The 23,027-nt window shown below is 34.2% G+C and overlaps 1 protein-coding gene across 3 annotated transcripts in view; it reads right to left on the bottom strand.

Moving 5' to 3' along the window:
* The window catches only part of CSMD3 (CUB and Sushi multiple domains 3), a 1,196,954-nt gene that overhangs the window by 89,878 nt on the left and 1,084,049 nt on the right, over window positions 1-23,027 (bottom strand). For all 3 annotated transcript variants that reach the window (XM_036830958.1, XM_036830959.1, XM_036830960.1), the window contains 5 exons: window positions 17,695-17,883; window positions 16,783-16,960; window positions 15,763-15,908; window positions 5,946-6,026; window positions 4,862-4,975 (listed from right to left, as the gene is read on the bottom strand). In XM_036830958.1, coding sequence (XP_036686853.1) covers window positions 4,862-4,975; window positions 5,946-6,026; window positions 15,763-15,908; window positions 16,783-16,960; window positions 17,695-17,883 — 708 coding nt within the window. The remainder of the gene's footprint in view (window positions 1-4,861; window positions 4,976-5,945; window positions 6,027-15,762; window positions 15,909-16,782; window positions 16,961-17,694; window positions 17,884-23,027) is intronic.

Below are 23,027 nucleotides of genomic sequence, written 5' to 3'. Positions count from 1 at the left end.
TTGTATAATAAGCTTGCAGTTCAAAATATGGAGGACTGACCTAAAATTTTATGGTATTAATTTCCTTTTATTATTACATGGAAGACACATTATTTTTCTGGACAATAAATATATAGATAATAAAAATATAAGGAATTTATTGCCTTCTATTTCTTTCTATTATTTTCCCTATTTTCCTTCATCTTCTTACGTCTTCTCCCCTCTGCCTCTCTTGCCTATGTCTTTACCCTGTCCTTTTCCTTCCTTCCTTTTTCTTCTGTCCTCAAACTTTAACTCACTCAGGTATGTGAGGACAGACAAGAAACTGCCCTGTCTCAGAGTATTCATTCCAGGCAAAGTCACTTCTAATCTCAGGAATATGCTTAAGCCACAAGGATTTAACACAATTTTGGGTCACCAGTTACCTTTCAGTTCTTCCTGCTATTTCCAGATCATAAGTGTAAGACAAAGCACAAGCTCTTCATTTCATAACAGTACCTCTGTTGTACATCTTGAGAATGTGTGTGTGTGCGTGCGTGTGTGTATCTCCAAGGTATAGTAAACTAATATACTTAAATTGTTGGCCTCAATAGCATTATGCATTGGACCAAATAATACAAACATATACTTAAATTTGCATTTGGAATGAGAATGTGACCAAGATGATCAAATCCTTATCACTCAAATGATGCCATTTCAGCCCTTTTTTTTCCTTAAGACTTTGAGCTTTTATGGTGTGGTAAGAGTATTGGAATTGCTCAATATAGCCCACACAGTATAGAAGTAAACCAATATACACCAAACAGGATTTAGTTCAATATGATATAGAACTTTTTACTTGGAAGCCACTGTAGCCACTACAGTAAAATGTCCTATGTACATCATTGATAAATAGTTTTTAAATGTAGCTTGGACCAATTTTTGAGTGTTATTACTGCGTACATTCAAGCAACTGGAGTGAAGGGTAGACTAGATAACTTTTGAGGATTTGGTGAATTGGAAATACATCTCATGCCATTTCCAAATCCAATCACTATACATCAACTTCCACCTTGGATTTAGAGTGCTGTATCTCAAAATAATTAGATCACTATCTTAAATAGAATCCTTGTTTCTCAATGTTTGTTCAAATAAACTAGGCTTCAAAATACCAAATATTGTTGCTAAAATACAGATGAATAGATGGAGGATTTATATATTTGTCATTTCCAGGGTGGAAGGACATGAAATATTTTGAATTATGAAGTCTTTAAGTAGTATAGGGATGGAAAAGAGTTAAGTAAAATAGTGAATTATGGCAACATATGATTGTTCTTTAATCAAGTTAATAACTTGAAATAACTTGAAAATAACTGCCATAACTTCATATACAGATATTTGAATTTTTACTATAGAATACAGTATAGCTAAGCTAAGAGTTGTTTTCTTTCTTTTTTTTTTAACTTCTATTTCTCTTATTTGAATCTGAGATGTTTGCTTCTTGGATGTGATTTCAAGATTTAAAAAAAAATAATTCAGCAAATAGTATTAAGTCCTTCTCAGTCTAAAAAGAGAAACCTGATGTTTGCTTTTCACAAAATGAAAAATATGTAAAATAAGTAAACAAACAAACAAAGAAACTTGAAGGTTAGAAATGGAATGGAAAACTTGAGTCAAAGATGAAGAACATTAGGGAATATATAGCTATGGCATATTGAAATAAAAGATATATAACCATATGACAAACTGAAGTAAGTTTTAAGAAAGGGTTTATGTTGTGTGTGCCCCGCTGTTTAATACTTCTGAAATATTTAACTAAGTGAGTAACTGGGTTACTGAACATGTTATTCCCTTACTAAAAACCACTCAGCACCTTCAAAGCCCTTCAACTTCAGTCTCTGCCTACCTCTCCAGCTTTGTTTTCTGCTGCTCTTCCTCTGAAATAGAATGCTCCAAACATACTGGATGACCTATAATATTTTTGAACTCAGCCTATCCATTAGTGCTTCTGTTTCAAAGTCTTACTCTTGTCTGATGCATTTGAAATGTTAGCACATCTCAAAACCCAGATCAAGCCTCATCCTCTGTGAAACAAACACTTCCTGAACCTCTCCTCCATCAACCCAAGAACTGTTGATTTTCTTCTTGGTACCTCTGTAATGTATGCTTCTGTTATTGCAGTTAGCAATTTTATGGCTATCATTTCATCGCTTTTTTGACTTTCTTCTTAGGCTATTGTTATTGAAAAGCAAGTGCTGTATCTTAATGGTCCCAATGTTTTCAATTGAACAAATATTCCATATTACTTTTGAAAAACTGGTATGATTCAATGTAATTTACTGTAAATACACAAATTAACCTATTCTCACACTAACCAACATACGGCAAGAGTAAGACAATCATCAAGAGTAAATATGTATACATTAGATACTGTTAAGCACCTTTTGTTCATTATATCACTTACTTGTCACAGCAACTTTAAGAAATGTCTACAATTTTTATCCCCATTATGCATATGAGGAAACTAATGCTCAGAAAGTTTAAAGTACAGAAAGTCTCACACATTCAGCTAGACAGACCCCATGTTTTTAACTATCTGTAGTCACCTATTATATTTCATTTACATCAAACCCTTTGAAGAGCACCATATTTAGACTTGCTTTCCATGTTTTAAGTGTGATATAAAGAACTAAAGAGGATCCAGGGAGGAATAACAAAAATGATATAGCCTCTTTTAGGAAAAGTGAAAAAATCAAATAATTTAAAATAGACAAAAAACAGTATAGATTAGTTACAACAGATTCCAAATGAATGATAATCTTTTAGTGGGATTATGAATTAACTCAATTAAACAAAATTTTAACTCAGCTTTTTAGCTTAAGTGCCTGGTCAATTAATTAATATAGTAACGCTGCATAAACTCATTCTGAGGGATAATTAACTTTTAGCTAGTACCCATATTGTTATCATGAGACAAAGATTGATCATCCTTTTTTGTATTCTCCAGAGCAGATAGAATAGGAAGAAACACATTTACTAATCTATAGGAAATTCTGATTTTAGAAATAAGATATTGAAAATCTGAGAGATGAGGGACTCAAATAACAAAACTGTTTCGTGTTTTAAATTAAATATAATATTGAATTGGGATCCAGATATATAAAAAAGAAGTGTTGCTCTCCAAGAGCTCACAATGTAGTTTATACATTGGGTCAAGGAAGAAATCCTGGTATGTAATTGCTTGTTCATTCAGGAGTAAAGGTGGTAGACTTCAGAATAAACAACCAACTTTAAGATGGCCTATAAAAATCATTGACTAAGAGCAAGGAAAATTCTTATATTGTTGCTGGTTATACCTCCAAACATGTCTTTCTTTTTGATACTGTAAAAAGCCCCTTATGAAAATCCTTCTATCTTCTTGTAAGGATTCCAGTGAGGTAGAAAAATCAAACGTTTATTCCTACTTACAGCATGCTTGTAATAATAAACAGAATTTTTGTTTTAGGCTCATTGTAACAGTTAAGATACTACATAAAACAGATTTCTATTTCTCAAGAATAAACCCCAGTGAAGGAAGTAATCCAAGAAAATCTGGAGATGTATAATCAAGTTCAATTCAATTTTATTCAAATTAACCAATATTTATAATTAGTTACTATGTGTTAGGCACTGTTACGGGCCCTAGGAGCTATACAAGTTAATAACACATGATTCCTGAACATCAGAATCCCAGTACATCATTCAAGATCCATCATGGTCTTGCCCTTATAACATAGTGCATGCCTTGAAGTCTGTACCTCATTGTCTTTCATTTCTGTGTCTTTGCATATACCTCTGTCACTTGGACCACACTTTCCCTATCTTAGTTCTACCAAAGTAAGTATCACTTTTCATTTGGAACCTATGACTCAGGGAGCAATGCCTCCATCAAGCTTTCCCTGTCCTATAAATAGTTTAAAATTATGTGACTCTATAGCCCCCTGGCCTGTTTCCTTAGTACTGTATTGCTACAAGCTGTATGGCTGTCATATCCCTTACACCATGTTGCTTTCACAGCAGGGACCATTTACCACTTTCTGTTTGTTTGTTTTTTCCCTCAGATCCTCATTCTTAACAGGTGCTCAAAAAAGTTTAATGATTCTAGTGGTCAGAATAGAAACTACTTGCAGTCAACATTGGAACCTTTATTTAAAGTGATTTTTTTTTTTTGGCTTCCCTCGTGGTGCAGTGGTTAAGAACCCACCTGCCAATGCAGGGGACGTGGGTTCAAGCCCTGGCCCGGGAAGACCCCGCATGCCACGGAGCAACTAAGCCAGTGCGCCACAACTACTGAGCTTGCGCTCTAAAGCCCGCGAGCCACAACTACTGAAGCCCGCGCACCTAGAGCCCATGCTCCGCAACAAAAGAAGCCACTGCAATGAGAAGCCCGCACACCACAAGAAAGAGTAGCCCCAGCTCGCCACAACTAGAGAAAGCCCATGCATAGCAACGAAGACCCAACACACCCAAAAATAAACAATTTTTTTTTAAATTAAAAAAAGCATTTGACAAAATCCAATACATATTGCTAGTGAAATGAGATAAATGTGCTAAGATAAAAAAAAAAAAAGTGATTTTTCTTGCTTTCTACCTCCATTTCCACTCCTCACAGCAAAAATAATTTAAATAGATTGAATTGAGTTTGGGATAAACTAGAAAAATTAAGCCTTGGATGAATTAAAAATGTTTACTTAAATCTGAGAAATAATGGAATGAAAAATACCACTTATGAGTTGTATAATATTTAACATTATTGTCAGTTAAATATATAATAATTATATAAAATAGATTTTTCTCTATTTTGCTAGTACTGAATTAAACATAAAACAGATATTTAGAAATAAATAAGCATAAGAATTGGTACCTTGACAAACTGGAGGCGCTCCATCCATTTGGAGTCGTTCTCCTAATCTGCATGTCAGGATTGCATTACCAACCAAAGTAAATCCTGGAAGACACTGATACCTAATAATATCACCTATTAAAAAAAAATGCAGAAGGGGCTTCTGATAAGCAACAAGGTAATGGTTAAAATAAACAGATGTTTCAATATAAAATTAGAATATTTTTTCTTTCAGTCATTTTCAATCAATATAAAAATTCTATTAGTTATAAGCAGTGATGACATTCAAAATATTGAACTACTAGTATGTCATAAGCACTGACCAATCAGAACTGAAGCCAAGAATAAACTACCAGTAAGACTGTACTGGGGCAATCTGGTTAGATATAAGCAATAGGAGTAAAGAAATAATCCTGTTGGTATGGGTAAGGTATTCATTAAAAATATATCAAGCAGTTAAAAGGAGATTCCTAGTTATTGCTATTAAGATTAGATTTACATTGGTCATTGATGTTTTCTTACATTTCTCAACCAATATTAATATTACTAGGATAATAATGATAAAAATTTATTATGATAACATTAGGATGTCTTCTTTTCTTACATAATTTTTCAAACTATTAGATATTATTGCAGTTAAATTTCCAACCAAGTTTTAAAAGGACTTTATTTACGATCAAATTGAGCATAACCAACCAATTGTTTTCAAGGACATGGAAATAAAACATGTCTTCTAATACACCCTACATATCCTTCATTATACACATCAGGTTTATGCCTGAATTCAAAGAAGAGTAGTTAAGACTACAGTGTTGGAAGGTAGCAAAATAATACTTTGGAAGGAACTACCAGAATAGTTATACGGCTCAAATTCCTGCACTGTTTTCTAACTGTACATCCTGGAAATACGGAATTCTTTCTTCTTGCCTAATACTCCCTTTCCTCTTTTCACTGTTATCCATTCTTAAGAATTCTAAACAATCCCCATCGATCCAGGGAAAGACAGTCTAAGACAGGCTGCTACTATTCTTTATTCTTATTTCTTTTAAAGTAAATACCTCTGCTAACAGTATGTTTTCTTTGAAAGTAATTTAGCAGACTTTACCTATTTCAAATTCATCATCTTCTGTCAAAATCTCAGCATTGGGTACGGATGGTGGAGGCTGACACACTCTTAGTTGATAGGCTATAAAAATAGACAATGTTTATTCTTTCTCTGAGCAGCTATACATATTCACATATGTGAAAAAAGAAAATTACATAAGGTTTATTTATAAGAATAAAAATATATGGTAGAATTTATCAAGTTTCAACTATTTCTTTATTTAAAAAAATGCTACAACATTGAGGGAAAATTAATCATTCCTTAAATATTTTCCCATGGTAAGAATGCTTACCTTTTAACTCCTTATTTCTCACCCTCATTCTAGTCCTTCTGATTATGTGCTTCTATCTTGGCATAATCACAATTTGGAATTATACACTCATGTTTGTTTATGTGCTCAATGCCTAGCTTCCCAAGGTTTATCACAGAATCCCCTGCATCTAGCAAAGTGCCTAGCATTCAGTCATAATTGCGAACAATACTCAAGGCTTACTCTATTCCAAGCAATATTATGAACATTTCACTTATATTAACTCTATTAGTCCTCACAAAAATTTTATTTATTTTATTACTTAATTTATGTAATGAGTTCTATAATTATTCCCATTATATAAAAGAAAAACTGTTAAAAGAATTAAAGAATTTGTCCAACTCATACAGCTATAATATGGCAGAGCTGGGATTTGAACATAGACAGTCTGGCTCCAGAGCCTTCTTTCACCATGCTAGATTAGTGTGTTTACAAAGTATCCATTTATTAAATTTTATGTTTCTAAACTGGTCATCCCATTAGATTAGGTAGATTCTTATTTCGCATAAGGTAAAGGCCACTGAAAAAAGGTCTCTATGAATCTAAGTATCATGACTACTGGCCCTATATGATATCTGTATCACAATTGTTTGCTTGATTAAAGCCTTGTTTTCACTAGTTGTCTTCAAAAGATGTAATATACTATTATTAAGAAACATTTTACGCTGTTATAACATTTGAAGAAAAATGTGTTTTATATGCATAATTTCATTACTTAAACTTAGGAGTTAATTTCTTTATGTACCTCAGTTCGGAGATAAAATGAAGGAGGTTTAAAGGCATAGTAACTTGCCCGAGATCACACAACTAGTACAGGGTTTATCCAGAAGTCCAGCCTATGTCCTTTAACTTCAAAGCCCATATCTTCAGTATGGGCCCTATTGTGAGAGTATTATGAGAGTACTGAGGAATATCAACTAGACTAGTTAAGGAAAATTCTGATTAAAAGAAATGAATGAGATAAATTTTAAAGGATGAGTAAGATTTTTTCCAGTGCTGAAGGGTAATCATGGGCAGAAGAGCATTCAGATAGAGGAGGAAACATGAGCAAAAATTACAATTATCAAGGTAAAAGGTAGTTGTGAGAAATGCCAGAGAGGTAAGGGAAGGGGGAGAGGAAGATACAGAGAGCCCTACAGGGAGAAATCCTTATGAGATTATGCTTTATTTATTTATTTTTTTATTGGAGTATAATTGCTTTAGAGGAGAGCATTTTATCTGATCTTTGTTTGCCTGTAAACTTGTTTTTAATCTTCATGCTAATCAAAAAGTATTTTATTTTAAAGAAGAAGCACATTTTTATCAATGAGGAATTCATGACTCCTGTCATCTGTAGAACCTGCTTAGAATGACCTAGATAACTCAGCTGGAGAGTTTAAAAGACTAGAGGTTGGAAATTATTATTATGAGGAAGATGATGCTCAGAGATACTGTGTTATTTTCCCAAGACCACGTGGGTGATGTGAGCTAAATTCTCTTCTTCTCCGTTCTTTGGTACCATCAGCATTTTATAACTCTGTCCCTAGAGACAAGGGATCACCTTGGGGTCATGGAGGGTGTGAGGAGGTGTAATGTCCCTACCTCCTTCCTCTACCTCAATAAGAGCAATTCTATTTTCATCAATTTTATAGATTTGAATTCTGAATAAACTTTCCTTCGAACAAATTTTCTACAGTCTCCACCTAAGTGATTTCACTGATCCTTTTGACTTCAAGTCTGACTTTGTGTCTCAATTCCCAGTTTTACATCACCAGGATAAATGTATCTTCTGAGCTCTTCACTGCCTACCTCCTCTTACCCTTTACTCTTATTTTCTAATCACAGAACTCTGTTTTGTAGCACATACAATCATGACATGTAGGATACGATGCCCTTGAATAGTTATTAAATAAGTCAGTGGTGTCTTAAAGGTGAATGGCATGTCAAATAAAATGATTCATCTAAAAGAGAACACAGATTTAGCTCAAATGTGTATTTTAAATGTGTAAATATCTATGTTACACAGTTTTTTCATTAATGGTCATCACTTTGAAGCTGTTTCTAAATAGAACAATCCATGGAAAACATGGACTAAAATACATACTCATGCTATTTAAAATTTTGATGATACAATTTAAAAGTTTCAGTTCTGCCCGTAACTGGATATCATGACTTGTTTCAACATTTATTATTTTCCATTTATTAGTTTACTTTTTCACTATTTGTGACTCCATCTAGGCTTTAAGTAACATAAGGGAGGAGACTCTTCATGTGCCTTTTTCACAATTGAGTAATTAGCTCCTTTCACTTTACTTATAATCCAACACATATTTGCTAAGTAACACACAAAATATAGGTTTTTTCAGGAGGGAAAGAGTCTCTAAACAAATAGTCTTCCCTAAGAAGACTCTAACTCTCAAATTGCAAATGGGGATGAAACAGAGGCAGTTGTGGGTTAGAGTGCATGTCAGTATCTTTTGAGGATGACCATTGTTTGAACAGTGCTCTGTTTTCATTCAAATGTGTACAGATGTCTGGTTCCTGCTCCAAGAAATTTGCTTCTTAAAATCACTTTAGAGTTTAATTCTGGCAATATATTTGGTTATTTTTCATTTCCTATTTTCTTTGTAATGAAATAACCAACCCAATTCCAGAAAAGAATGCTGCATTTATCTACTTCAGTTCAACTGAGCTATTAAAGGCTTCTTCAAAAAAAGACAAAACAGGACACTGGCAAATTGCCATTCCTTCTCTAAACCATAAAAGCACAAGTGCACAACCTTTCTGCCAAATAAGGATGCAGTATTTCTTACAGAGGAAAAAAAAAATGTTCTATGTGCTCTTATAAATTCTAAGCTCTCTATAACCACTGTTGCACTTCAGTGGTGACCCAGATTAGTTCAAGTGTGATAACTTCATGATTTGGGGAAGATTTGGAGGAGGAAAAGCACTGATAATTACATACTCAGTTATGTAATTTTGGTAATGTTATTTCAAAAGTTATGTAAAATAACTTTAAGTAGCTCCACTTGAAAGTAGAGTTAGGAGTATTTAAACAAATGCTATCTCAGTTCTAACTAAGAAGAAAAAATAATAAGTAATTTTTTTTCCATTTTGGAGAAGGTCTGCTAGTGAATTGATATGAACCATACAGGTAAGTTTCAGTGGTGCTTAAATTACTTACAAATATCACTTTTTATCTGTTAATATTTTATAATCAATTTGTTTCTCTGCCTATATAAGGGAGAATCTTTGAAATCAAGAGAAAATGTTCAGCCCTAGATTTAGAGATGAGACAGAGAAATGGAATGGATCATTAGAAATGGATCAACAAGAAGTTACTAGGTATTTTCCTAGAGATGGAAAAACAGAAGTATAGTAAACACGCTTTTGGGAAATATCCTGAATTATCCATAAGAAAATTCAAATATCTTTTGCATGAAGTGACTTTCCCATATTCCAATAGCTAATGGAAAGTATCCTACCTTAGTACGGAGACCATTAGAGTCTGAAAAGTAATGTGCTAAAGGTCTCTTCTCTACATGGTTGAGTTGCCTAGCACATTAGTAGATAACAGAGCACATCAGAGGTGACAATTTTTTCTTTGTCAGTCTCTATTTTCCTTTCTCTGTTTACTACCATAGTTTGGTTTGTTTTGGCTATGAAGGAACACGTTTTAGCTCTTTAACCATCACTTTATTCTGCATATTGAAAAGAAAAGACTAAAGAAAAAAAAAGCAAAAGAAAACAAAACAAAGCACAACCCCTGTATGCTGTTGGCTTGGAGCCGGCCTGGCTCTAACTGATAGGCCATGATTTTCTACTGTTGACTGTAATCAATTTAACTAACAACTAACAGACATGATAGCTCTTTGACCTTGTTGGAACAAGACAACAATAAGACCTTTCCCTAATCATGTCTGAGCACAGAAAAAACAAAACAAAACCCATAAAACAAAATGAAAACACTATCCAAACCACCAATATGACCAAGATCCTCCATCTCAGCTAGTATGAGAGAATGCTGCTACCCCACGCCAACCATAGTTTTAGGTGTGTTCCATACCTTCCACCTTCTAGAAAAACATTAAGATACCCAATTATAGAACTGCTCCAATTTTCTAACAGCACCCAACCCAGAGGAAAAACATGCTTCCTTGAACCTTCCAGAACCATCTTACACAGCCCAAATCCTACAACAAGCCCCTCCTAACACCCTCTCACTGAGACTCCACGGGGTTTCTCATGGTATGTTGTCCCACACATTACAGTGAGCCTATAAACTCAACTTTGTTTAACTACAGAGGTGTTCCTGATGGACTTTGGCTGGAGGGGACTGAGATACTGTAGAATATAAATGCCATCTTATCACACACAGCAAAATACCAAAATATGGTAAGCAATTTTGACATGACTTTTTGTCATTTAAGTAATCACTAAGTAGTCATTTAAATAATAGTAAATGGCAATATCTTTTCATCATTATAGTTTTACCAGTTTGGTTTTTTAGCTGTATATATATATATATATATATATATAATTGTATGATGTTCATACCCCCTATGCTCTCTGGAAATCAAACAATGAAACATTTCATGAGCTCAATGCTCTATCTACTGAAATATGAAAGGAGGTCAGATCTTTATGTTGTGTAAGGCAATGGGGTCACACAGTTCAAAGCAATGGTGATTTATGTTTTATATAAAATGTGTCCTTATATCTACAGTAGTCTCTTTTAGGATGAGACTTTGTGGAGTTAAATATACTTGTCCCCAAATACAGCATTCATTGTAAAGGTAATATAACCTTAAAAGATGACCTAAAAGGTGTTACAGGCTTTTTAAATACATTTCTTAAAAATAATCTGAAATTCAATATACAATCAACCCACTCATTCACAGAAACTGTGCCAATAACAGAAAACAATGGATAATATATATTATTAAATTGTATTATCCTACGAAAATCTTCTGTAATAATTGAGGTTCCCTAATATCTGATATTAGAAAAAGAGGTACCCTGGATAATAGATTTAAGCATTAAAATGATACCTTTTGTTTTAAATTAATAAATATATATTCTGGCTATACTACAGTGGTTGGCATAAATCAGATTCCTAATAAAATTTATCTTATTTTCTCGTCACACAGGGACCATAAAACATTTTGGAAACTACAAAGAGGAACACACTAAGTTGTGATAAACCTACCAACATATTGTTGTTAGCCTGTAGGTCCTGGGGAAGAGAAGCACTAAGAAGTTCAAAGTTCCAAGTTGTAATTAGGAGAGGTATTTTCTAGAAAGTGAGATGACTTATCTTGATAAAAATGAAAATCATTGCTAATTTTTAAAGAAAAATTATGTTTACATACCATTAAATATAATCTATGCATGAGATAATACCAGCTTAGGACACTACCTGGCACTTAGTAAGAACTCAGTATAGTTTAGCTATTATTATGATTGCTGTTATTGTTGTCATTATTTAAAAAGAGGTCAGTCCTTAAGTCAGACAGACCTATTTTGAATTCCCGGCAGCCTTTCTATTTATTAGTTATCTGGCTTTATATACGTTACAAATTTCTGTCTTTTGGTTCTTTAATTATTAAAATGGGGATAATAATACTTATATTGCAGAGTTATTACAAAAATTAGCATGGAAAGCATCTAGCATAGTGCCTGGCCTATTAAGTATTCAGTAAATGGTAGCTATCGCTATTAGAGTGACTATACAAAGTTACTGTCTGCAAAAACATGCAGTTGAAACAGGTTTTGTGTAATTTACTTTCAGGAAGTCATTGATTAGGACTGAATACTGTTATTATTTATTATAAGACAAACTCATCTTGACTCTATGGCAGATATCAAGAAAATTCAGCTCTTTCTTTAGGGAATTATGGTTATAGTAATACAGAGAGAGACTAGCAGATTTCCTCAGATGAAGAAGAAATATGGTATCTGAGATAAAGTGCCTCAACATTTATGCCTGCCCTATTTCTTCACTGCATAGAACTTCCATTTTCCAAAGCTTTTTATGAATGTTATTTTTGATCATGAAAGGTTTTACGAAGGTGAAGTTTTATAAAAGACAGATATCTGACTAGATCTCATAAAAACACATTTTTTTCTCCTTTCAGACATATTAAAAATATATTAAGAAATAAAACCTAAATAATCAATGTGACCTTAAGAAAATATATGAAAATACTGATCTGTTAAATTTATAAAATAAGTACACAAGTCCTAAGAAAACCACTTCTGACTTATAGGTTTGGGCATAACAGAAGGAGCTATTAAATCACTAAGAGAATATAAAGAAAACTGAGTGGGGGAGTAAACCATTCTAAGCTTAGGTATATTAAATCAGCTTCAACTAAGTGTTAAATAGTGAATTATCTCCCTGGTTAACTTATGAAAAAGTACCAAATGACTTGACCAGTTTTTTTTTTTTTTTTTTTTTTTTTACCATTATGAGAGCTCATTTTGGCACTAAGCTATAGCTACTGAATACGAGTCATGGATATGAATATTATATTTTTGGTTATATTAAATTGTACTAATTATATTAATACCGATTTGAAAACAGCCATCTTTTTTTTTGTTTTTGTGAGGAGGGATGAGCACACATGTACATAATTGTAAAATAACCTTTTTAAAAGTTGTCACTAAGACAGCTCAAATAAACTCAATTAGACAACATTTTAAAAGAATCGAACACACATGACCGTAAGACTAAAATATAATTACTTAGTCAATAATAAAACTATGAAAGGATTAAGAAGCATAAGTGTGATCTGTGTCCTCATAAAAGCACTCACTATTATTAAACTCACAAGGCATATAAAACAATACAGCATACTGTAAGTTCTGAAAAGTTTGGTGAAAAGAGTAAGTGCAATCATAGAAAAGATGGTAGTGATCCTTATGAGTTTGAATTATCAAGAAAAGGAGAAATGGGACTTAAGATAGGTAGAGTTAAAGAACTGAAGATGAGTAAGAAACCATTTAAGAATGGAAGTTCAGGGGGCAGTGAGAGCAAGAATCTAATGGGAGTCAGAGTAGGCACTGGGGAATAAGAATCAATGAACCAGATGATAGGGTAGCTTTAAATTTGATTTAATGAAGGCAGCATGCATTCTTCAAAAGGTGAGTCAGGATGAAAGCATGCTTAGGAAAATTATACTACTAGGGCTAGTAGACTATAAGGCATCTGTTAATTTTTAACATGACCCCTGGCTACCTCTCCAAATTTCAAGGTTATTTTAAGGTTTGGGTAAAATTGCCAGAGATGTTGATTCAAATGTTAGGCTTCTCTAAGCTCTGGCAATTGTGCCTTATTATAAAATTTAAAATATAAGTATAAATAAATATAAATACTCTATTAGAAAAACTTATATGTGAGGTAAGATATTGTAAGGAAAGGAATATTTACTGAACATACACTGTCCTAGGAACTAAGCTAACTGTATATTACTCATTGTCTCTAATCATTTCATCTCTGTAACGCAATGTTGATGATAGTGATAATGACAGCACTTACATGGGTTGAGCTATACAAAACTGTCAATATTCAGCATTTCTGACCAATTTCATATGGTTCAACCTAATACATGCCAGTAATTGGAGTAATTTCTATATATACTGTATCTCATTAATCTTCTCAGCAATTATACCATGTGGTCTTATAGCTGAAGAAAGTGGAAACCAAAGGGTAACTTGTCCAAAGTTAGCTGAAAAACAAAGCCCTAAACAAATATTTGATCTTCCTTATTCTTAAACTAATTCTATTTTTAATATATATGATTCAGAACCTAGTTACAAAAATCAGGTGAAACATAATTTGGAATAAGAATATATGTATATACATTCACATAAGTGTCTATGTAAATCTACATTCATATTTTGTATGTGTTTACCTACATTCTGTCATCCTTGTATTTTCTATGTAAGGATTTCACATTTTCACACACACACACAAACACACACACACACACAGATACTGACATCCTTTTCTCTGACAATATTTCCCCTTTGAAATGTTTCCTAAGTTTTATAAGAATTTTCCACTCCCTATAAGATTATTTTATGGATATTTACAGTCCATCAGTGAACAGTCCCTTCTTTATCACTTGTTCAGGCAAGATACAAAATAATAAAAATTTATGTGGGGATCTGTGAAGAGAGAAAATGTACAAAATACAGTTCAGCAACGAATTCATCTTTTGAACTTAAAATCATTTAGTTTAGTAGTTCTTGAGCTATGATTCCCTTTCAAAGTAATAAAGCTATTGTTGCAGCTTTAGACTGTATATACATACTGCCAGTACCAATGACCAATTCATTAAAAAAGGCAAATGAGTTATTAAAAAAAATAAACAGGCTGAATCAAAGTTATCTAACTGAACTCCCTGCTTTCTCATTGGCTATGCCGGAGTATACATGCAGCTCTGGCCACTACAGAAGCACAAATTGGGCATCATCTACTGATTGATAAGTGCTGAGATTAAGCAAATCAAATATTTTCTGGTCTGTTCTCTGAGTATTTCTAGACCCAATGTGCTTTAAGTGTCTTTGTGTATAACCATATTTGACTTACCATATTTTTCATGTAATATAAGCTTTGAGTATCAAAGATTTTCTTACTTTGTGTTAAAAAAAGAAGAAAACATTAAATTGTATGTTAATGTAATGGACAAGGTACACGTTCACCTTGGAAATTTTAATATAAGTTTTGCAAATTTAATTTAGTAGCTTACTGATCCTGTGATGCTCATGGAATTGGTCTCACAAAGTCATATGAAACAGAATGTACTTATGAAACTACAGTCATAGCAGATGAAAGGATATAATCACTAGAAATAAACATTTTCTTATTTATAACGAAATACAATTTAACATAACAGGAAATTTTAAAAATCCTCTGAAACCATCTGACTGTTCTTCAAAAAGTTAATGTTATGAAGAGAGAACCCAGAATAATTATATACAAAGAATTGAAATTGAAACTCTTCATAAATTATTTCACGGGAGTAAAAGCTATGAACTTAATGATCTGAAATAGTCGCTTAAAACTGTAAGATTCTAGAATAGATATAGTTATGAAACAGAGTATAAATGAATGAGTAATGTGATCCAAAGCATAAAGTTATTGGATTCTAATTTTAGAAAGAAAGTAGGTTAAATAGATTAAACATTTTGTATTGAAAAAAATCTATTGATGTTTCAAAATTACATGCAATAAAATATGAACAGCTGGTTCTCTTTTATGTGTTTCCATGCAAAAATGATTATTTTCTACTGCGGTAATTACTGACTGATTTATTTCCTATCTCCAATTGCTCACATTTTAATGTCCCTAAATGCTTAGAAGAGGCTGTTCTTTGCAAGTAAATGTATTTGAAATGATAAAAAAAGTGTCAAATTTTAATACCTTTTCAATCATTCGTTGAATATATATATTACACTCAGTTTTTCAAGGACAATTTCAAACAGTGCCAGACGAAATAGAAATGCCTAGATGATACCAACCGTGATAACTGAGCACAAAAAAGCCACTTGTTGTGAAATCACTGTGGAATTTGATTAGAATCTGATTTGAAGTGCTATAGACTGATTCCAAAGCAGTATTGCCACTGAACTGCCCGATCTGAGGTGAGTTTTGGTCTGGTCCATCCCTATAGGAGAGACATAGAGCAGGGAGGGGAGAAAGGGAGAGTGAGATTGATTTTTTTGGAAAGTTTCACACAAAGTTTAATGAAAGTATTACGTATGAGATGATAAAGATGCAGTGGATGAAATAATCAACGAGTGCCAAATCATATTGGTATACGTTTATGTGGTGATAACATATTTAAAAAGATCACATTTTTATCCAAAAGAAATGGACCCATATTAGCTGTAATCAATTAAATTGTCTTTGGTTTCCTGACCACAACCCAGATCTTCCCAAATGCTTGAGGTTTGCCTTCCTTTTATTTTCTTCAAAATAATCTTGAGAATCATAGACTGTTAAATTTAGAATGAATTTTAGAAGTCACATGGTAGTTCAATTAACCAATTGTCAATAATTAATTCAGCTGTTTTCTTTTTAGTTTAAATAGAGACGCTTTAATTAACAGGATAATAATAATACAAATATAATATTTTATGATGAATTATTACGACAGAAATTCAGTAGTTGTATTAAATAACTTACTGGAACATAGGCTTTTAAATTTCACTAGTTCTGTATAGAGAGAACTTGCTTACCTTAAACTTACTCTGATTTAATTCCCAGGTTTTGCACATTATTTTAATAACAAATTTAAATCTTTTCTTCACCCATAAAGTTTTTGTTCTACGTGTTTAGCTACTTCATGGGCAAATAAGGTAAAATCTATTTCTCTTGTTTGTCTCATTCTGCAAAACACACACTGTCACCCTCAGTTACTCACACCAATTCAAACATCAGATGGCAATTTGTACAGAGGACTGTGATATATTTTCATTCCTTCCTTGTTTCACTGTTACATACAGTTGAATCAATCAATGACAATGGTCTTGGCTTACCATACAGTAATGAAATCATAGATTGGTTCTGTTTGAAGAACAGTAAAATTGATGTAGATTCCATTCCCAGGGGGTACTTTTACAAGCCAAAAACAGTCTTGAAAGTTTGGGTATTCATCAGGATATCCAGGAGAGTAAATGGTGCCATTCATTGCAGTTATATTCCCTCCACAAAGAGCTACAGAAAAAAACACAAAACAAAATATTTAAGTAGAATCACAATAAACTGATTATAAAGAAAAAGGTAAACATTTCATACCTCTTAAACAGTATAAAAGACATCTGTGTTATGTTTTTACCACAGTTAAGGTATGTAAAATGAAGCTGGAAACCATGAACCAAACAGTGAGCTCTTATTTATTTTTCAGCATGAGGTATGCTACACAGTTATTCACTATCACTAGATTAGTAAATTGCATTGTTTTCTCTTCTTTCAAATACTTTATCCATATATACACTGTTCAACTTTTGTCTTATATCATGTATAAATATAAGGCCTTATAAAGAGGTTCAAGCCATTTTTATTTAAAAGGGTTTTTTTTTCTTCAGAAGAAATGAGCCCAAATTCAGTAGTAGTATCTGGGTTACTGGTTTATATAAGAATGATTACTAAACAAACACAGATGCACTCACACAGACATCACACAGAAGAAGCTCTAAAGTGTTAACAAACTTTACTTTCACATCCAGTGAAGAAGGTTAGGTCTCCTGCCAATAATGACAAAACCAGTTATTCATTATGGAGCCTTAGGCCTTTGATCTGGGTACTAACTGTAATTCTACAACTAAAAGAAAAACTGTATATTTAGCATGCTATTTGAAGAGGAAAACAAACAAAAAAAGAGTATCAAAACAAGAATTATTAAACATAGATGATATCACCTAAAAGACAGCTTCAATTTAGAAGCATACCTTCACACCTTGGAAGTGGATGATTCCAATTGCGACTCACTCCATGAAGGCAAGTGAGAGCTGAATTTCCAATCAACGTGTAACCAGGGAAACATTCAAATGAAATGGTTTGCCCCACAGTAAAATCATTGCCGATTACAAAACCATTTCGAAATGGGCGTGGATCAGGACAGCTTTGCAACTGATAGGCTGGAAAAGGTAAAAAGAAAGTTTTTCCTTTTTGAATTTCAAAAGACCACAGAGTATTATTTGCAACCTGCAAAATAGATGTAGTGCTGCTTGCAGTTGATTATAAATAGTAATTCAGGTTTATAATAAATGATGTCAGTGTATGATATGAATTTCTTATGTCTAATTTTCAAATTAAATTTTTAGTACAATTTATTAAGATGCATTGTTTATTCTCCCACTTATGAAATCTATTTAAATTATAAGTTTTAGTGAAAATGTAAATTACCCTTATAGCCACAATTTTAATCAAACATATTCTGATCCCTTCACCTATAATGCAACTGCTTCCTGGTTCATTGCGTGTACATAAAATAAAATAAATATATGTGTAAGCCTAATTCTGAGCCTTTTTGAACCTTTTTTTAGCTAATTTTTCCTCTAAAAGAAACAAACCACACTATCTCTCTATTGAGTTTCTCCAAAGAAGTTATTTAACAATATAAAGTACTAGGAAACAAATTTCCTTCTAATATAAATTTTGTACTTCAGTTATCATGATATTTTTGGCACTGTAGTGTAACTGTTGATTTGTTCATACTACTCTTGTTCTACATTCTGCATGAGATCAGAGTTCCTGTTTTTTTATCATTGTATCTTAAAAGCCTTGCTTATTGCCTTTCACATAGTAGGTGCTGAATAAACATTGCTGAATAAAATTTGAACCTATAAACAGTACATATACTCATATAGTATTAATATTTAAGACTTTATTTTTAAGAAGTTCAAAATCATATTCTAATTAATAAAATTTAAATTACCAGCAGAGACTACTTTGCTACTGACCATTAAATTACTTTTATAAAAAACTTTTTTTATTTTTTAGTAATTCCAAAGTTACACAAAGGTTGCAAGATTAGTAAGAACTCCAGTATGCCTTCAGCCACGTTTTCCAATTGTTAACTGACACATTTTCTTCATCATTCTCTCTTCCTCCCCCCACCCATCCCCATCTACACATATATATATGTGTGTATATATGTATGTGTGAACACACCTTTTTCTTTCCAAATTAGTTGAGAATAGGTTGACCCATCACTGCTATTTCATAAAGAAAAGGATACTTCTATGTAACCACAAAATTGAGAAAATTAACATTGAGACCATTAAATTCTAAATTCCCCAAATCAAAAACTTACATTTAAAGCTGAATAAGCTACTGTAAGTTGCTTATTAAAATACTACTCTAATTTTTAAATTAAAGGTTTCAGAATTAATGAACAGTCTTTTTAAGATGTTAAGTGCTTTTATTCTAATTTTTTCATTTGAATTAATATTCCACAAACAAAATATATCAAAACCAAAAGAATCATGTCAATCGAAGACAAATGTATATCATTTGATCATTAGGAGTTGGGATATATTATTCTATGAAATAAACCCTTTCAATTTTCACTCACATGTAAAAGATAATTTTTTCCAGTTTTATTGAAACATAACTGAGATACAGCACTGAATGAATTTAACGTATACAATAAAATGATTTGACTTAGATGTATTGTGAAATGATCACGATAAGTTTAGTTAGCTAGATAATCTTGAATAGGGTAAGACTCATAGACAAATGTATGATCCTATGATATTTTATACAACATTTCATCTTTCTATGCTATTTAGTTTAATAAAGAAGAATAGGAGGTAGATTTTAAATGTTCAGGAGAAAGTTCCCATCCTAATATCATATATAATACAGGGCTTAACAAACCCAATAATGTTGCCAGTAATAACGTTAACTTTGGAACCAAGTTCTTTAGTAGAAGGGTACACTTAATTGTATACTATGCATTTTTCCAAAATTCAGAATGTTTTTAAGGTCTAATCACAAAATCATCTAAAAATAGCATTGATTCCATGAATCTGTATCAATTAACCTATATCTCAAAAAATGTCATTAGCTCAATGATATAAAGTCAGTAAAAGAAGAGACAGTTTTAAAATTCAGTGTACTTGTGTCAATCAAGATGGCTGTGTGGGAAGATGCAGAGTTAGCATCTCCCCACAACTAGGGTGCCTGCCAGCTGCTGGTGGGGGACTCTGATGCCCAAGGAGATAGGAGGAACCTCCAAGCAAACCGGTAGGACGTGGGGGGACTGAGGGGGCAGAAGAAGTGGAGGCCAGACAGGATTGGCACCCCTGAGGCCAGGGAGATCAGAAGAGGCAGGCGGGAGGGACTCTCTGGGAAGAGCGGGAGAGGAGCAGTGGAAGATCGCCTGGCCCACTCAGGCTGGGGAGCCTGCTGAGCATCCAAGCTGGCACTCCCCCCCTCTAAAGCCCCCTCCAGGCCACGTGGGTTCTTGGGGGCATAGGAGGGAGGCTGGGGAGATCAGTAGAAGAAGGTGGGAGGAGCCATCCAGGAAGGGTGGGAGAGGAGTGGAGGGTGATTGTCCCTCCCACTCGGGCCTAGGGAGCCTGCTGAGATCTCAGGCTGATCCCCAGCCCTCCAAAGCCCCCTCCAGGTTGTGTGGGTCCTTGGGTCCACAGGAAGGAGGCCGAGTGGAGAACAGGAGAGGCAGGCAGGAGGGGCCCTTCGGGAAGATTGGAAGAGGGATGGAGGGCAATTACCCCACCCACTTGGCCCAGGGAGACTGCTGAGCTCCCAGGCTGGTCCCCTGCCCTCCACAGCCATCCCCACCCCACCCCCACCCCCGGCCACATTGGTCCTGGGGGCATAGGAGGGAGGCCGGGGAGATCAGGAGAGGCAGGCAGGAGGGGGCCTCCTAGACTGGAGCAGCAAGAGAGGAGAGGAGGGCATTTGCCCCACCCACTCGAGCCCAGGAAGCCTGCTGGGCTCCCAGGTGAGGTCCCCTGTCCTCTGAGACCAGGACTGGGTGGCACGCCTGGGTCCCTTCAGTTCCTTGAGCCTAAGCCGCACCCCCCATGCCCCCAGGGCCTTTTCCAGCCCTGTGGGTCCTAAGCATAGGCCCTGCCCACCGCCCAAACCTTGCCTTTGCTTAGGCCCCACCCTGCACAGCCAAGACCTCCCCCGCCCTTTTTTTTCTTTCTTTTCCCTCCTCCTCTTTTTTACTACTGTGGTACTGATGTACATTCTGGATGTTAATTCATCTATATTTTTATTTTTATATTCGTTCTAAAACATCTGTTAGTTTCCTAGTCTAATTTTGTTTTTTACTCTGTTATTATTCTCTCTTTTTTATTTGCCACCCCATGCAGCTTGCAGGATCTTGGTTCACGAGCCAGGGTCGGGCCAAAGCTCCTGCGCAAGGAACTCTGAGTCCAAACTGCTGGACTAACAGAGAACCTCACACGCCAGGAAATAATCATCAGAATGAGGTCTCATGGAGTTCCTCATCTCAGCACCAAGACCCAGCTCTACCCAATAGCCTACAAACTGCAGTGTTGGAAGCCTCAGGCCAAACGACCAGTAAGACAGGAACACAATGCTACTCATAAAAAAAAAAAAAAAAAAAAGAGACAGCAAAAAAATATGTCATAGATGAAGGAGCAAGGTAAAAACCTACAAGACCAAATAAATGAAGAGGAAATAGGCAATCCACCTGGAAAAGAATTAAGAGTAATGATAGTAAAGATGATCCAGAATCTCGGAAGTAGAATGGAGGCACAGATTGAGAAAATAAAAGAAATGTTTAACAAAGATCTAGAAGAACTAAAGAACAAACGAACAGAGATTAACAACACAATAACTGAAATGAAAAATACAGTAGAAGGAATCAATAACAGAATAACTGAGGCAGAAGAACAAATAAATGAGCTGGAAGACAAAATGGTGGAAATAATTGCTGATGAGCAGAATAAAGAAAAAAGAATGAAAATAATTGAAGACAATCTCAGAGACTTCTGGGACAACACTAAATGTGCCAATATTCGAATTATAGGGGTCCCACAAGAAGAAGAGAAAAATAAAGGGTCTGAGGAAATATTTGAAGAGATTATAGTCAAAAACGTTCCTAACATGGGAAAGGAAATAGTCACCCAAGTCCAGGAAGCACAGAGAGTCCCATACAGGATAAACCCTAGGAAAAACATACCAAGAAACATATTAATCAAACTAACAAAAATTAAATTCAAAGAAAAAATATTAAAAGCAGCAAGGGAAAAACAAAAAATAACATACAAAGGAATCCCCATAAGGTTATCAGCTGAGTTTTCAGCAGAAACTCTGCAGGCCAGAAGGGAGTGGAAGGATATAAAGTGATGAAAGAGAAAAACCTACAACCAAGATTACTCTACCCAGCAAGGATCTCATTCAGATTCGATGGAGAAGTCAAAAGCTTTTTAGACAAGCAAAAGCTAAGAGAATTCAGCACCACCAAACCAGCTTTACAACAAATGCTAAAGAAACTTCTCTAGGCAGGAAACACAAGAGAAGAAAAAGACCCACAAAAACAAACCCAAAGCATTAAGAAAATGGTAATAGGAACATACATATCGATAATAACCTTGAATGTAAATGGATTAAATGCCCCAACCAAAAGACACAGACTGGCTGAATGGATACGAAAACAAGACCCATATATATGCTGTCTACAAGAGACCCACTTCAGACCTAGGGACACATACAGACTGAAAGTGAGGTGATGGAAAAAGATATTCCATGCAAATGGAAATCAAAATAAAGGTGGAGCAGCAATATTTGTATCAGATAAAATAGACTTTAAAATAAAGATTGTTACAAGAGATAAGGAGGGACACTACATAATGATCAAAGGATCAATCCAAGAAGAAGATATAACAGTTATGAATGTTTATGCACCCAAAATAGGAGACTTCAATACATAAGGCAAATGTTAACAACCATGAAAGGAGAAATCGACGGTAACACAATAATAGTAGGGGACTTGCAAACTCCACTTACACCAATGGACAGATCATCCAAAGAGAAAATAAATAAGGAAACAAAAGCTTTAAATGACACATTAAACAAGATGGACTTAATTGATATTTATAGGACATTCCAACCAAAAACAATAGAATACACTTTCTTCTCAAGTGCACATGAAACATTCTCCAGGATGGATCATATCTTGGGTCACAAATCAAGCCTCAGAAAATTTAAGAAAATTGAAATCGTATTAAGCATCTTTTCTGACCAAAATGCTATGAGATTGGAAATCAATTACAGGAAA

Source organism: Balaenoptera musculus, chromosome 17 (assembly GCF_009873245.2).
Source record: "Balaenoptera musculus isolate JJ_BM4_2016_0621 chromosome 17, mBalMus1.pri.v3, whole genome shotgun sequence".
Classification (NCBI taxonomy): Eukaryota; Metazoa; Chordata; class Mammalia; order Artiodactyla; family Balaenopteridae; genus Balaenoptera; species Balaenoptera musculus.
Note: the sequence above shows the minus strand (reverse complement) of the source record. Positions and strands in the feature narration are given on the sequence as shown.